This window comes from Balaenoptera borealis (genome assembly GCF_965194805.1).
Source record: "Balaenoptera borealis genome assembly, chromosome: 14".
Classification (NCBI taxonomy): Eukaryota; Metazoa; Chordata; class Mammalia; order Artiodactyla; family Balaenopteridae; genus Balaenoptera; species Balaenoptera borealis.
In genome coordinates, this window is record NC_138875.1 from 88,925,511 (window position 1) to 88,941,389 (window position 15,879).

Sequence of the window (15,879 nt, forward strand, 5' to 3'; positions counted from 1 at the left end):
CAGACTTTTTTTGGTGACACATGTACATTACATAAAATTCAAATTTCAGCACCCAGAAATAGTTCTACTGGAACTCGGCCACACCCATGTGCTTCCGTGTTATGGCTGCTTTTGAGCTACAAGAGTGGGGTTGCCTTGCTGTAACAGAGACCGTATGGCCTGCAAACCTGAAAATATTTACTACTCGTGCCCTCACGGAAAACACTTGCCAACGCCATTGTTTCCAGCCCTATTTGAGCTATTGGTCCTTTTATATAACAAATGAAGTAGTGCTGACTTTATTATCCCAAAATAAGAACCATAATGAATATAATCTACCAACACACATGCTTAAAAAAATCAATATAATGTCTTAACTGAATTATAAAAGGAGAAATAAAAGCGAATCGTTTATAATAATATATATTTCAATGCATGCATCTGGGGGCAGGAACTATATAATAAGACATAATGGTGCATCAGATACTTTCACCTGATTGTAGAAGTGTGAATAACACAACCATCAGTGCATATGGACACGGATGCTTGTATTTGCAACACAAACCCCACAACTTGTATTGACGCTGTTCCTTATCCACAATGTTGATTGACAGGAGCTGATGCCATTGACAGAGCAACACAGCCATGAGAGACTGTGGCCCATCAGGGAAGGAGGTAGGGGAAGCAAAACCCAACCTTTCTCTTCACCCAATATCTGATCTTCTTCCACTGCCTTCCATTGACTGGACCCAACCAGAATCCAGTGGACAAAGCAGCCCACTGGAGGCAATCCATACAGGAAAGACTCCAGGGGCATAGCTCAGGGTGCAGAAGAGTGGAGTGTGGGTCCACAGACCACGGGGCGAACGTGCAGACCATCACCTCAGAAAACAGCATGACAGCCCTCTCAGCTTCCCAAGCCAAAACCTTAGCACTGTACTGTCTAACCTGACAGCCACCAGCTTATATGGCTATATAAATTTTAATTAATTCGATTACATAAAAATTCAGTTCCTCCGAGATATTAGCCACCCTTCCAGAGCTCAGTAACCCCACATGGCAATGGCCGCCATATTGGAAGGCTCAGATTTTAAAGCATTTGCATCACCTCAGAGAGTCCTATTGGACTGTACCATCTAGTCTAGGCTTTCATCTCTCCCACGCACACACGCTCCTTGTCTATAAGCAGGTTCTGATGGCTGTACTTAGAAAGGACATCCTGAGACCTTCCATTTGTCTTCAATATCACCATCATCCTAGCCTAAGTTCTCATCTCTTTCCACTTGGACCATTAAAGTAACCTCCAATATGGTCTTTCCATTTCCACTGTTGCCCCCTGCCCCAATTTGTTCTTCCCTTAGTGTTCAGTGTGATATTTTAAAAATAGATCATGAATCAGATGAGATTTAAACACAGTAAATCAGAATCCTACTGCACACAGCATGGCTGATTAGGTACCTAATCCCGTGTCTCCCTGCTCTGACCTCATCTCCCCATCTCACTGTTTCCCAGCTGCACTGGACGTTCTCCATTCTGAGGTACATCAAGCTGGCCCTGCTTTGGCATCCACTTCTCCTTCTGTCTGGAAAGCCAGCTCTTCTTGGATCTCCCCATGTTGGATCCTTCTTGGAAGCTCAAATGCCACCTCTGCAGAGACGACTCCATCTCAAAGAGCTCGCCCAGCCATTCCTCCTCCTTCTCAACAACCTGTTCTATCTTCTTCCAAGCATAAATCAGTTCTGAATCCATCCTGCTCAATTATTTTTTACTTATTTTTTAAATTAAACTATACTTGATTTACAAAGTTGTGTTAGTTTCAGGTGCGCAGCAACATGATTCAATTATACACATACATATATTCTTTTTTTTTTTAATACATAGATTCTTTTCCATTATAGGTTCTTACAAGATATGGAATATAGTTCCCTGTGCTATACAGTAGGTGCTGGTTGTTTATCTGTTTTATATGTAGTAGTGTGTATCTGTTAATCCCAAACTCCTAATTTATCCCCCTCCCTTTCCCCTTTGGTAACCATAAGTTTGTTTCCTATGTTTGTGAGTCTATTTCAGTTTTGTAAATAAGCTCATTTGTGTCATTTTTTTAGATTCCACATATCAGGGATATCATATGATATTTGTCTTTCTCTGTCTGACTTACTTCACTTAGTATGATAATCTCTAGGTCCATCCATGTTGCTGCAGATGGCATTATTTCATTCTTTTTATGGCTGAGTAATATTCCGTTGTATATATGTGCCACATCTTCTTTACCCATTCCTCTGTCGATGGACATTTAGGTTGCTTCCATGTCTTGGCTATTGTGAAGAGTGCTGGTATGAACACAGGGGTGCATGTATCTTTTCAAATTAGAGTCTTCTCTGGATATATGCTCAGGAGTGGGATTGCTGGATCATATGGTACATTTTTACTTATTTACCAGCCACCTCCCCTGAGCGGGATGCGAGTTCTGTTATCCCCTCCACACAAAGGCCAGTGCCTGGCACGTAGAGGGAACTCAGTGAATGTTTTGTGAATGGACTGCCTTTCTGTAGTGTCTACAAAATGAGTTACATTATGAGCATTTGTTCACTGAGAGCAGTTGGTTGTACAGTCTCTGGGGCTGTAATAACCACGCCACAGACAACAATAGCAGTAAGTGTCCTGATTTGTTTTGTACCATGTACCTTTAAAAGCCCTGAGGTGTAGCCACTGCTGTCTCATTATAAATCACCTCTGGAGAGGACAGCTCATTAGGGAGCATCAAAGGCAGCAGAGCGAGCTGAAAAGAAAAGGCTGTGGCTTTATTCATAATAAATAATTCATTTTCAGATGACTTTTCCTATTTCAGTAAGACTTCTCAATTTCATATTTTTATGAGTGTGCTTTCTTGCATTCGCATTTTCCAAAGATCTTTTTGCATACTGAACTGATCAACAGCCTTAACTTTGTTTTCACTTAACTTTGTTTTCGCAGTGCAGTGCACGGGGTTGCGAGCACAGACTCTGGAGCTCATCAGTCTAGAATCTACTTCCAGCTCAGCTTCTCAGCTGAATCGCTTGGGGGCCATTCTTCAAACACAGTGTGCTTTCATCCATCTGTGAAATGGGGATAAGAGTAGTACCAGCATCAATGGGTCTCTGTTAGAACTGAATGAGTTAATCCCTATAAGGAGGTACCTAGAGCCATACCTGGTACCTAATAAACAGTAGGTACCCGGTGTCATTATTACTGATGCTGTTTAGAGGGGTCATGGTGACTCAACAGAAACACAAAGCAAGAGTGCGTCTTGGAGCAGAGATTCTTCTCAAGGCCTGCTGCAGCATCTTAACTTGCACTTGGTTGAGAAAGTGTAAAAATGAAAGCAGTGCTGTGCTATTCAGTGTGACTGAATTTTCAAAAAGTCTTGAGGAAAACAACAGAGGGTATCTGGCATATTAATTAACAGGCTGACACAGGAAAAGGGTATCACGAAAAGTCAAATAAAAAGGAGCCAAGAATCTGCTTTCATGCCAAAAATGAAAAAAAGAAACTTCATTATTGGAGCCAGAAAAGACAGTTTCCTTCCATGATTTGGGAGCCTTTTCTCAAGTTGTGATCTCAGAAGGTGACTGTCATGGCACATGACCTGCGCTAAGTTCACAAGTGATGGGGGATGAAGCAGCCAGCGTGACCCTATTCCACAGACCCGTATGTATTCCAGTGGGTGGTAAGACTGTTCTCTGGGCTTCTACTACAAGTTGTGCCGTGCCTTCTGCCAGGTGTACAAACGGGAAGGGGACATAGCTTGATAACAATCACAGAGTTGGCAGGAGATAATTCAGGGAAGGCGGATGTGCCAGAAGATTAAGTCCTGAGGGTTCTAAAGATTAGGGGAGGGTGCGGTGGATGAAAAGGCAGTTCGTTTTATTTAACAAGAGAAATGTATTCAATTCAGGAAAGCTTATTGAAAATGCATTTATTTCAACAGAAGCTTTACAATAGTAAATTATATGGTTATGAACATGTGGGTGAATTTTGTCTGTGAGGTTTACAGGAATGGAATTTCTACTGAATCCTAGATTTAGGAGGACATGCCCTGATCAGCAAGATTTAAGAAGATGCAAATAAGATGAGAAGGGAAGAGGTTATTTGATGATTACTTTCTTGGAATCCCAAGAATTATAGAAGAAAGAACTCAAGATTCAATCAAGGAAGTGAAGGGTCTGGTGAAGTCTTAACTGCATGGCCCCTACCTGCCATTGTCTGGGTTACAGAGGCCCTTAGTGCAAGCTCATGAGGAGAAGGCATTTGAGTTGGAAATAAATGGAAAGTCAGGAGTGGTGCACTGGAGTCTAGCTGCTTCTACTTTGGAAGAGGGACTTGGAGATCAGACGGGTTTAGGTGGGGTTCAAACAATAAGGTGACATAAGGAAGGACTTGGAAGGTCAAATGGACATCCTGAGTTTAGGTCTTCCCAAGCATCTTGGGTATGGCTCTTGCCCCTTTCGGCTTCCAATGGTGTGATCTCAACCAGCAAAAAGAACTCAAGAGTGTCTGAATTCCCCAACTTGACTACTGTCCTCGATGTGAGCAAGGAAATCATGCGGTAGACAGAGCAGAAGAGCCAACGAGAATCACGTCTGGCTGTAAGGATCCAGGAGGACCCCCTGGAGGAGGCGGCATGGGTGGCGGGCTATACAGAGAATTCTGAGTTGTATCTGGGCTCCCATGAGTGTCACATTTGAGGAAAGGCTTGCAATATATCAAATTGCACCTCACAAAGAGCACATGGCATGTATGACTCTTTGATTCTGCTTAAAAAGCTCTGCTGGTCTTCTCCAAGCAGCTGCAGGCCTGGGTCTGGGAGACACACCTGTACTCTTATAGCATCTTATGTAGACACCATGAAAGGCTGCCACGGCCAAGTCACTTTAGGGTGAGAGTCCTCCTTTGATTTTTTTCAAGGATAATCTGTCTGTCCAGACTGTATCTCCTGATTACATTTCATCTAAAGTCACAACTCAAGTCTAATCACTAAAATTCAGTGGTCAAGGCTGAGACACAGCGAAATGAGAAACTCATCAGAAACCCAAGACGGTGAAAGGGTGTGTCCTTACAATCCAGAGGAGAGCTGAGCCACACACGTCCATCCCACACTTAGAACAGCTACCACAGTTAGGGTACCTGAACAGCCACTGCCCAACAGGAACGAAAATAATGTTTGTTTTATTTTAAAATAAAGAGCACATGTTACTATGTTTGAAAGGATATTCCACTAGCTGGTATGGCATTCAAAGTGATGAATATCAGTATCATCGTGTCTGAATCCTGGCGGAAGCTCAAAACACTTATTTTAGCGGAAACTCAGGAGGCAGATAGGAGAGAAGAATAATGAAGAGCTTGAGAAACTGGGCACCCCCTGCCACCCCAGAAGGATAAGTGTTCCAACTCTTCTAAGAAATGCAAACATTGCTCTCCAGAATCTGACACTGACATGCAGTTAGGGATATGCACTAATTAGATCAATGGTGATGCAAACTTAATGACCTTTTCCTCAGAATTTTCTCCCAAAGGACCAAAAAAAAACCAAAAAAAAAAAAACAAAAAAAAAACAACGAAGATTTACCCACGAGATAGTAAGGCATCATTTCCTGAACAGAAAAAAAGACTAATGTGATAAAAGTCCTAGAAATACATGAACGGATTTTAAGAAAAAAAAAAAAAAAGGTTTTAACGCTATAGACATCAGGAAAAAATATGCAAAATATCGAGGAAGAAATAAACGTCTTTTGGAAAATGAGCTTTGAATGGAAGGGCTTAACTGCATCTCATCTCAAAGCTTTCCTGGAGATGGAATTATACATCCTACAAAGAACAGTGAGTCATGTGGTCACTCTCGAGTTGATCTCAAATCCTTAATAAGAGTACAAGGAGTCACAGCTGCATTTACTTTTAGCATTTTTTCCTGAAGATTATAGTTCTACCTATTCAAATATGCCGTGTGCGGGTATTTTAATATTTGGAGGTTTTACGAGAACACATGAAACAGGCATGTTTTTGCTTCTTGGTTATAATTAGGGGGAGAGGAAGGATGTCCATTATGGAAAAGATCAGTAGATCTGACTACATAAAAACTAAACGAATACCTCCCCCCCAAACTTCTGCATGCTATTATATATATGATCTGCGACATCAGAAGGCAAACGGTAAATTGGGAAGAATATTTTCAGTATGTCGATCAAAAGGCTGGTATCACTAATACATGGAAACAGAAAATAGAAGGTGGTTTCCAAGGGCTGTTAGTAGGAGGAGGGGGACTCGTGTTGAGTGAATACAGAGTTTCAGGGTTGCCAGATGAAAACATCCTGGAGATCTGTTGCACAACAAGGTGAAAATATTTAACAGTAATACAGTGTACAGTTAAAAGGGATCTAGATGGTAAATTTAATGTTTTGTGTTTTTAAACAACAGTGAAAAAGATACTTTTTTTAATGACAAAATAAGAAGAAGTTGAATTTCCAATAGGAAAAGAAAGTTGGCTAAGAACACATGCTTAATAAGGAAACGTTTAAAATGTAAACAAAACAGGGCCAATCAAAGCCACACTGAGACATAAGTTTTGCTTAACAAAATTGTCTACTTTATGATTTTAATATTCTGTGTTAGTGAAGTTGCAGGGAAATGGGTATCATTATATACAGCAGGTGGAATAGTAAATTGGTTAAACTTTATAGAAGGTAGTTTGGTGACAGTTATCAAAAAAATATTATAGTATTGCAAATCCTTTGATTCCCATCCTTTGATTCAAATGTATTTCTAAAGGTTTATCTCAGGGAATTAATCAAAGACGTGTGCAAAGATTAGAGGGCAAAAATGTAAATCATAGGATATTTTATAATAGAAAATCCTTTAAACATTTTAAGTTTGTGTGTTGGTATCATGGAGATATACAGAACTTTGGGGTTGTGTCTAAAATTAGAACTTTTTTTTGCCAGTGCCAATAATTTTTAATATATTTTAAACAAGCTTAATATAATACATTGAAAAATGCACAGATCATAACTGTACATCTCCACGAATTCTCTCTTCTAAAGGTAGCCACTATCCTTAGCTTTATGGTTTAGTTTTGCCTGATTATTGAACTTTATGTAAATACAACCACACAGCTTCCCCCCCCCCCGCTTCTTTTGTTCCACGCTGTATTTTTTAAATTGAAGTCTAGTTGATTTACAACGTTGTGTTAATTTCTGCTGTACAGCAAAGTGACTCAGTTTTATATATATATATATATATATATAGATAGATAGATAGATAGATAGATAGATAGATAGATATATACATTCTTTTTAAAAATATTCTTTTCCATGATGGTTTATCACAGGATATTGAATAGAGTTCCCTGTGCTCTACAGTAGGAGCTTGTTGTTCAGCCATCCTATATATACTAGTTTACATCTGCTAATCCCAAATTCACAATCCTTCCCTCCCTCACCCCCCTCCCCCTTGGCAACCACAAGTCTGTTCTCTATGTCTGTGAGTCTGTTTCTGTTTTGTAAATAAGTTCATTTGTGTCATATTTTAGATTCCACATATAAGTGATATCATATGGCATTTGTCTTTCTCTGTCTGACTGACTTCACTTAGTATGATCATCTCTAGTTGCATCCATGTTGCTGCAAATGGCATTATTTCATTCTTTTTTATGGCTGAGTAATATTCCATTGTGTATATATGTACCACATCTTCTTTATCCATTCCTCTGTCCATGGACATTTAGGTCGCCCCCGTGTCTTGGCTATTGTGAATAGTGCTGCTAGGAACACAGGGGTGCCCTCCCAAATCTGTTCTCCACGTAGTACCCTTCTAAAAAGATAACACCAGTGCAGCAGCTGCTGTGCTGAAAACCTTCCAGTGGCTCCCCATCACATTTAAAGATTCACCTCATTCTAGCTTACAAGCCCCTGTGGGGCCCTGAGCTCAACTCAAAGTATTCTCTCCTCATGGACTTCGTGGTCCAGGTGAGCTGGTCTTCCCTCTGCCTCTGTAACATTTCAAGAACGTGTAACACAGGTGAGTAGATAAATAGATGCAGTGATATCAGATGTCTGTCAAAATCTCTCAGCGAATGTATAATGAACAAAAACAAAGTGAAGATGAAATGAAATGGCAAAAGCTCTGTTTATGGAAGGTAACCCTCCTAAAAATGGCAAAAGTCCTTTCACCAGTCAAGTCAAAGGTGAAATGAAGCAGCTTTCTCTGGAAAAGGGACTCAGAACACTCCAAATACAAAAGACTGGGGGTCGGGACTCTGAAGACTTTACTCTGAGTTCCAGAGGAAGATGCTCAGATAGTATTAGTAAAAACTCATCAGACCAAACGTGTTTTAATGCAATTCGTTCATTTCAGTTCAAGAATCAGTGAGCATCCCCCAATGTTCCCAGCAGCATTATTTACAATAGCCAAGACACAGAAACAACCTAAGTGTTCATCAACAGATGAGTAGATAAAGAAGATGTGGTACATATACACAATGGAATACTACTCAGCCATAAAAAAGAACAAAATTTTGCCATTTGCAGCAACATGGATGGATGTGGAGGGCATCATGCTACATGAAATAAGTCAGACAGAGAAAGACAAATACTGTATGAAATCACTTATATGTGGAATCTAAAAAATACAACAAACTAGTGAATATAACAAAAAAGAAGCAGATGCACAGATATAGAGAACAACCTAGTGCTTGCCAGTGGGGAGAGGTGGGGGACAGGTGATATAGGGGAGGGGCAGTGGGAGGTACAAAATATTGGGTGTAAGACAGGCTCAAGGATGTACTGTACAACACCAGGATATAGCCAATACTTTGTAATAACTGTAAATGAAAAGTAACCTTTTAAAATTATATAAAAAAATCAGTGAGCGTCTACACAGTTCCTAGCACTCTTCTTATCTTAGGATCATTCCCCTCCCTGAAAAAATTTACAACATAATTGCCAAGGAATTATTTATCCTTTGCATTCTGTAACTAAGTGATTATAATAAAAGCAAACATTTATTGTATGTTTGACTGTACTCGGCACTCTTCCAAGCCCTCTTGAATTATCATTTTATCCTTACATCAACCTTATGAGTAAGTATTATCTCTCCCCCCTTTACAGATGAGGAAACTGAGCCACAGTGAAATTAAGCACCGTTGCATAGCTAGTAAGAGCAGACTAAGATACAGGTGTCTTATTTTGCTTCCCAGGAGGCTCATAAAGATGAATACAGAATGGAAAACACACAGGTGCCGGGATGAGGGACCTCTCTGAGCCTCAGTTTCCTCATGTGGAAACGGAGGAGGATTGTTTCAAATACTGCTCATCGCCTCAGAATATCTAATCTCCTCTTGTTCCCTTGTAACAAAACCTGAGCAATGTGCCATGCTAAAAAATCAATTTACAAGCCTTCCTTCCAACTAAGTATGTCCATATGACCAAGTTCTGGCTAATTGGATATACCCAGAAATATTATGTTGGATTCTTGTGAAGACTTCTTGCAAGGGAAAAGGAATTGACCCAGTTTGATTTGCATTCTTACTTTTTCTGGTAGGCAGAATATGGATGTGCTGGCTGGCATTCCAGCAGCCATTTTGGACCATGAGGTAACCATGAGGATGGAATCTATACCCTTGACTGCTGAAGCAGAGATAAAGATGGAGCCTGAATCTCAGATAGCATGGGGAGCCATACCAGCCCTAGACCACCAACCTTAGGAGTTCTTTTACATGAAAGAAGAAACCTACTTGTATTAAAGCCACTATTGGTCTGGGTAGAGTGGAGTGAGTGGGGTTTGTTAGGGTTATGGTTAGGGCTTGTTCTCGGCCAAATGCAATTCCTAACTGATAAAAGGGTCAGCTAGGTCTTAGCTGAGATTCTTTCTAGCTCTGCCATTACACACACGCTTCTGTGATTACACGTATCATAGCCAGAAAGGTTGATGTAAGGTGTGAACAGTTTCAGAGACCAGTGGCGGACAGAGAAAGGGGCTCTTGTGAGCATCGGGACTCCTGTGAGTTGTGAAGAACAAGGGGGTTTGGAACAGGTGGACAGTCCAGGTGGGAGAAATGCTGAGCGAGGGAACCAAGCACACCGCCCGATGCAGAGCCAAGCAATGGAAACCTCTCAGAGTATCGCTAAAAGCTCATCAGACCAAAGGTGCTGAAAGGGAGCAAATTCAAGTAATTACTTATTTGAGACAAATGGTCTCGCCATCCCCAGTAATAGAACCACTAATAGCCTAAACGAAGGAGTGCTGCTGTCACACGTGAAATAATGTACCAGGGGAGGCTCAGTGCCTTTAAAATAAAAGAAATCGTTAATAAGAGCCCTGATCAACTGAAGGACCTCAACAACTTGTGTTTCCTAATGAACAGCATAATAACTAACTTATTGTCACTAGGCAACTGTCCGCGTCACCTTGTATTGAAAGACTGATTCCTGACGTCCTTTCACAACCACATAATAACACTTGCCAATAGTTCCTAATAGATGGTGAGGGGGAGACAGCAGGCTGTCAACGGATGGGTTGACCGATCCCTCACTTCCGACAGTAAAAGTACTTTTGTAACAGGAGAAAGCTCAAATTACTGACCGCAGACTCACAATCTCGAGGCATTTGCACTGGGAAAATTCACATTAAGAAAATGTGTTATTCCTTTGCAGAGAGGCCCTGGGGAAAGGCGGGGCTAGAAAGGGCGTTAGTGTGCTTTGTTTAGGTGAACCTGGGTGATTAGTCTTCCCACTGACACTGTATTCCGTTGCGTAGCAACCAGGGGGTGGGTCCTTTCAAGGATGAAAGCCCATCTCTGTTCCACAAACCCTAGGAAACACGTGGACAGACCTAGAGTCCTAAATCGTTCAGAGGTAGATGACAAGTTATACATAGATGGCCTGTGAATGAATTATAGTTAACTCTTTCTTAGATAGGCTTGATTAAGAAAAAAATTAGCTCTAACAGGAACAAATTGGTGTTTTGCATTAAAACTATATTAACGGCTTCTCTTGAAAAGTCAGTAGGTATTAAGAATTCAGAATCCGGCTTGGTTTTCCTTCATGGCAAACATGGCAGGGCCTTTTCACTGGGTAGGTGTTTGTCAAGTCACCTGCCACATTTCACTCAGACACTTGATCTGTTTGGTCTCTGCAGGTGTATGTGTTTGAGATCCTTGAACAGTCTCCAATGTATCATACAAACATCTTGATTAAACCACTAATACTCTTCATATAATGCAAGACCCAAATCTAATTCCTGGATTTTGATTATTTTCTAAAGGATATTCTAAAGATATTATTTAAAAAAACAGTTTTTCAGAATCGGCGATCTGCAGTAACTTCATCATTCAGTTTCCCCTCACCCTGGTTCTGAGCTCACTGATATGTCCCCACTGTGTTTGGGTCACGGTGTGGTACCTTGCCTTTCCCTGAGGTCTGTATTAACAACCCAGGGCAGGGACATTCTTACCATGGCCAGTGGGATGACGCCAATCAAGTCCTTCTGGCTCACGTAGATCTTGGAGACGCCCAAGTCAGATGTGATGTCTCCTGGATATTCAACCTGCCAGGTAACAAGCTGTGTAGCTGGCGGGTCACTGGGTTCTTGGACTTCTACGTCGATCTGCATGACTTCATAGGAGGCGCCATCCGCACTGGAGAGAAGGAGAGAACAACTTTGAGGATTGGGGTGGGCACCCTCGGCAGGCAATGGACTATTTCAATGTGTGTTCACATCGTCCCTGCAAAGAGCTTGTCAGAAATGCGATCCCCAATGTCCACTGACAGATGAATCGATAAAGAAGATGTGGTACATTTATACAGTGGAATGTTACTCAGCCATAAAATAGAGTGAAGTAACGCCATTTGCAGCAACATGGATGGACCTAGAGATTATCATACCAAGTGAAGTAAGCCAGAGAAAGACAAATATCCTATGATACCACTTACATGTGGAGTCTAAAAAAATGATACAAATGAACTTGTTTACAAAAAACAGAAATAGACCCACAGACATAGAAAACAAACTTATGGTTACCAAAGGGGAAAGCAGGCGTGGGAGTGGAGGAATAAATTAGGAGGTTGGGATTAAAAGACACACACTACTATGTATAAGACAGATAAGCAACATGGATTTACTGTTTAGCGTGGGGAACTATATTCAATATCCTGTAATAACCTATCACGGAAAAGAATCTGAAAAAGAATATATATGAATCACTTTGCTGTACACCTGAAACTAACCCAACATTGTAAGTTAACTATACTTCAATAAAAAAAAGAAAGAAATTCGATCCCCAAAAGAACAAACAACCTTTAAGAAGATTCACAGCCTTGGCCTGGCCTTAGACACCATCACTCAAACTTCCCAACCCTTGTTTTTTGTGAACTTCTCAGAGTCCCCAGGACAGGTGTTTGTGGATAATTACGGGAAATGCTGATTGAATCTCCTAAATGCTTTCTTCCCCGTGCTCCTTCTAGGAGGATGGAGGATAGGATTCTTTCCCCGACTCCCAGAAATCTCTTTGCTGCCTATATTGGGTTTTCCAAAGCCACGGTCCATTCAAGTTGGGTGCACAGAAGTTTAAAGGAATTTGAGGGTGATGTGGCTTTGTTAGCCAGTGGGGGTGAGAGAGAATTGCAGAGAATCAGAGCTGAGGCATGAACAGGAGAACGGGACCGCAGGACCCACACGGATGAACAAGGAGAAGTAGCCAGATGTTACCTGGATATAGGAGTCATTCCGACAATGATTCGTTTTTAGACAGTCTGGGTTTTCTATAAACGCGTATCCTGGGGCTTTCCTGGTGGCGCAGTGGTTAAGAATCCGCCTGCCAATGCAGGGGACACGGGTTCGAGCCCTGGTCTGGGAAGATCCCACATGCCGCGGAGCAACTGGGCCCGTGAGCCACAACTACTGAGCCTGCGCGTCTGGAGCCTGTGCTCCGCAACAGGAGAGGCCGCGATGGTGAGAGGCCCCCGCTCGCTGCAACTGGAGAAAGCCCTCGCAGAAACGAAGACCCAACACAGCAAGCAAGCAATCAATCAATCAATCAATAAAATAAATAAATAAATAAAATGAATAAATAAATAAATAAAATAAAATAAATAAATAAATTATAAACACGTATCCAGAAATGAATCCAAGTTAGAGTATCAGGATGATTTTTGCAGCTATTTTGGTTAGTTGAATTTACTGGCTACCCCTTCTTCTTTTTCATAGTCTGCTTTTATAAAATGTGTGCTCGTCTAAGTGACAGGTTAAAAAACAAAAAAGGCAGAGTTGGTGCCAGCCACTCCCTGAGGGAGGAAGTGAAGAAATACAGGTGAGAATTCACCTGGGAGGCAGCAAGGAAAGACACTTTTTAACCCTTCGTGACCAAAGCCACTTCCACCTATCAGAGATCCTTCTCTAGAGATTTGAATTTCACATAATTGCAAAATGACCACTGACTCTGACATCTAGGAGGACAAGGTTTGGCCTTTTATATATATATATGACCAAGCTATTGAGACATCTTTATCACACCATCAAACCCATGCAAATGTTTCAATAAGAAGCTCAGAGATAAATGGTGGTGACTTCGGGGAGCCTCCTTCTTAAAGTAAGGGATGAGGTGGGATACTGGGATGTCAGGGGTGACTAGAATAAGAGGAGAGAGGGAGGGAGGAAGGAAACAAGAAGAGGAGGAGGAGGAACAAGAAGGGGAGGAGGAGGGCAAGAAACAGAGAAAGAAGATCAGAAGCACTGCCCAAAGAGACAGCCCCCGTCACAGAGGTTAAATTCCTGCATGAGCACTGATCTCTCACACAGAACAGGAGTAGCTACAGTTGTTAAGAATCCGCCTCCCAATGCAGGGGACACGGGTTCGAGCCCTGGTCCGGGAAGATCCCACACACCGCAGAGCAACTAAGCCCGTGAGCCACAACTACTGAGCCTGTGCTCTAGAGCCCCTGAGCCACAACTACTGAAGCCCGCACGCCTAGAGTCCGTGCTCCGCAATAAGAGAAGCCACCGCAATGAGAAGCCCGCGCACCACAATGAAGAGTAGCCCCCACTCGCCGCAACTAGAGAAAGCATGTGCGGAGCGACGAAGACCCAACACAGGCAAAAATAAATTAATTAATTATTTTAAAAAAGTGATATCTATCTTTCCATATATAGATAGATATACAATGGAATACTACTCAGCCATGAAAAAGAATGACACGCCATTGGCAGCAACATGGATTGAACTAGAGATTATCATAATAAGTGAAGTCAGTCAGAAAGAGAAAGACAAATATGATATGATATCACTTATATGTGGAATCTAGAAAAAGGGTACAAATGAACTTATTTATAGAACAGAAAGAGAGAGGCACCTGGTTTTTAAATCCTACAAGACTCACTCTCTCTTGGCTTCTGAAAGAAAGATGTTGAACTCTTTAAGAAACAGTGGTTGTGATAAGAATTAGAAACAAATTGTGTCAGCCACAGTGGACTGATCCCCTCTCTAGGTTTCTTTTCCTAAGACACATGCCATTGCCTTTTTGGAACTTCAAATGAGGGTTTCCACAAGTACGGGAAACTTGGGATTGTGATGCTAGAATGCATCCTGGTTTTTATATTTGGGATTCGCAAGCTTGTTGGCATTCCTTTCCCGTTCATGAAATGGGACAATCTTTCTTTCGGCTGTTCTGAGCCTTGCCTTCTATGTTTAATCACAAAGAAAGGGAGAGTTGCAGAGTAGAACTGGTAAGAGTTGAACTCAGAAACTCAGCTCCACAACAGAGGTGTAGGGGAATTCCTTCAGAGCAGTAATTCCTCATATGCAGTAACGTGACCCTACTCCATACTTTACAACGTTCCCTCCTGTTTTTTCCTTCCAGGTGCACTAACCTCAAGCAAACTGAACAATCCTGGCCTCCGGTGGAATATGGGGCTTTCCGTACCCCCATCTCCCCACCTTTTACTCATGGAGTTCACTTTATCAGAAATACCTTTAACAATCTCTCCGTATAGTCAAATTCTTCCCATTCCGCAAGACCCACCTAGAAGAACATCAGCAATAATTTTTAAAGTGCTCTATTTACTTCATCTAATTTTATTCCTTCAGTAACCTTGCATGGTTGTCCTATCAAGTTTGATTTTCTCTTTTCCCTTAGATCCCTTGTCTGGCCAAGATGTAAAGGAAACACAGTTTCTTTTGAGCTAACTTTCCTCTATCTGACGTGCTGATGAAAACACCCTAAGTTGGGAATTCTCAACCTGGCGACCACAGCAAACTTTAGGAAGGCTGTGTATCCTGAAATTGTATGTTTTTCTTGAGTGATTGCTTAGCTTGCACGAGCTTCTCAATATTTCTGATGCAGGAGGGTGTGTACCAGGTTCCTGACAAGTTCCTCTGTAAATTCTGCATATGGTGATCTAGCTTTGAAATAGCTCATCATGTGTGTCTCGTCGAGTCAGTGGAAATTTGAATTTTAATAACTTTTTGTAAATATTTAGCACTTGAGAGCTTCCAGAACGCTTGCATATTTGGCAATATTTACCACTTCTTCATGTTTAACTGGAAAGCTAAGGGCTGTACCTTTGCAGTTGGGAGTGTGCGTTTTAGCCTGAAGCATCCTGAAAAGAGTAGCCACGCTTAGCCTGTGTGGCTAGCACAGAGGATAATGCCTGGTATCTGCTGTGTCACAGGAGATAAATAGAGTAGAATTAAGTAGAATTTTATATAATGTGTCTGCATATTTTACATGCGGTGGTTCTCCACGTTACCTAGGCATTAGCGTTGCCTGGGCAGGGGGAACTTCCCTGGTGGTCCAGTGCTTAAGACTCCCCACTTCCACTGCAGGGGGGCACGGTTTGATCCCTGGCCAGGGAACTAAGATCCCGCATGCCACATGT

General features: G+C 41.7%; 1 protein-coding gene, 1 long non-coding RNA gene and 1 pseudogene across 3 annotated transcripts in view; 1 reads left to right on the forward strand and 2 right to left on the reverse strand.

Annotated features, from left to right (window-relative positions):
• Positions 1–15,879, reverse strand: part of TMEM132D (transmembrane protein 132D) — a 679,902-nt gene that overhangs the window by 200,194 nt on the left and 463,829 nt on the right. The window contains exon 4 of the mRNA XM_082353214.1: positions 11,461–11,644. Coding sequence (XP_082209340.1) covers positions 11,461–11,644 — 184 coding nt within the window. The remainder of the gene's footprint in view (positions 1–11,460; positions 11,645–15,879) is intronic.
• Positions 1–15,879, reverse strand: part of LOC309610394 (cytochrome c oxidase subunit 6A1, mitochondrial pseudogene) — a 571,916-nt pseudogene that overhangs the window by 19,509 nt on the left and 536,528 nt on the right. The window lies entirely within an intron of this gene.
• The window catches only part of LOC309610411, a 334,801-nt gene that overhangs the window by 13,934 nt on the left and 304,988 nt on the right, over positions 1–15,879 (forward strand). The gene's annotated exons all lie outside the window — the stretch shown is intronic.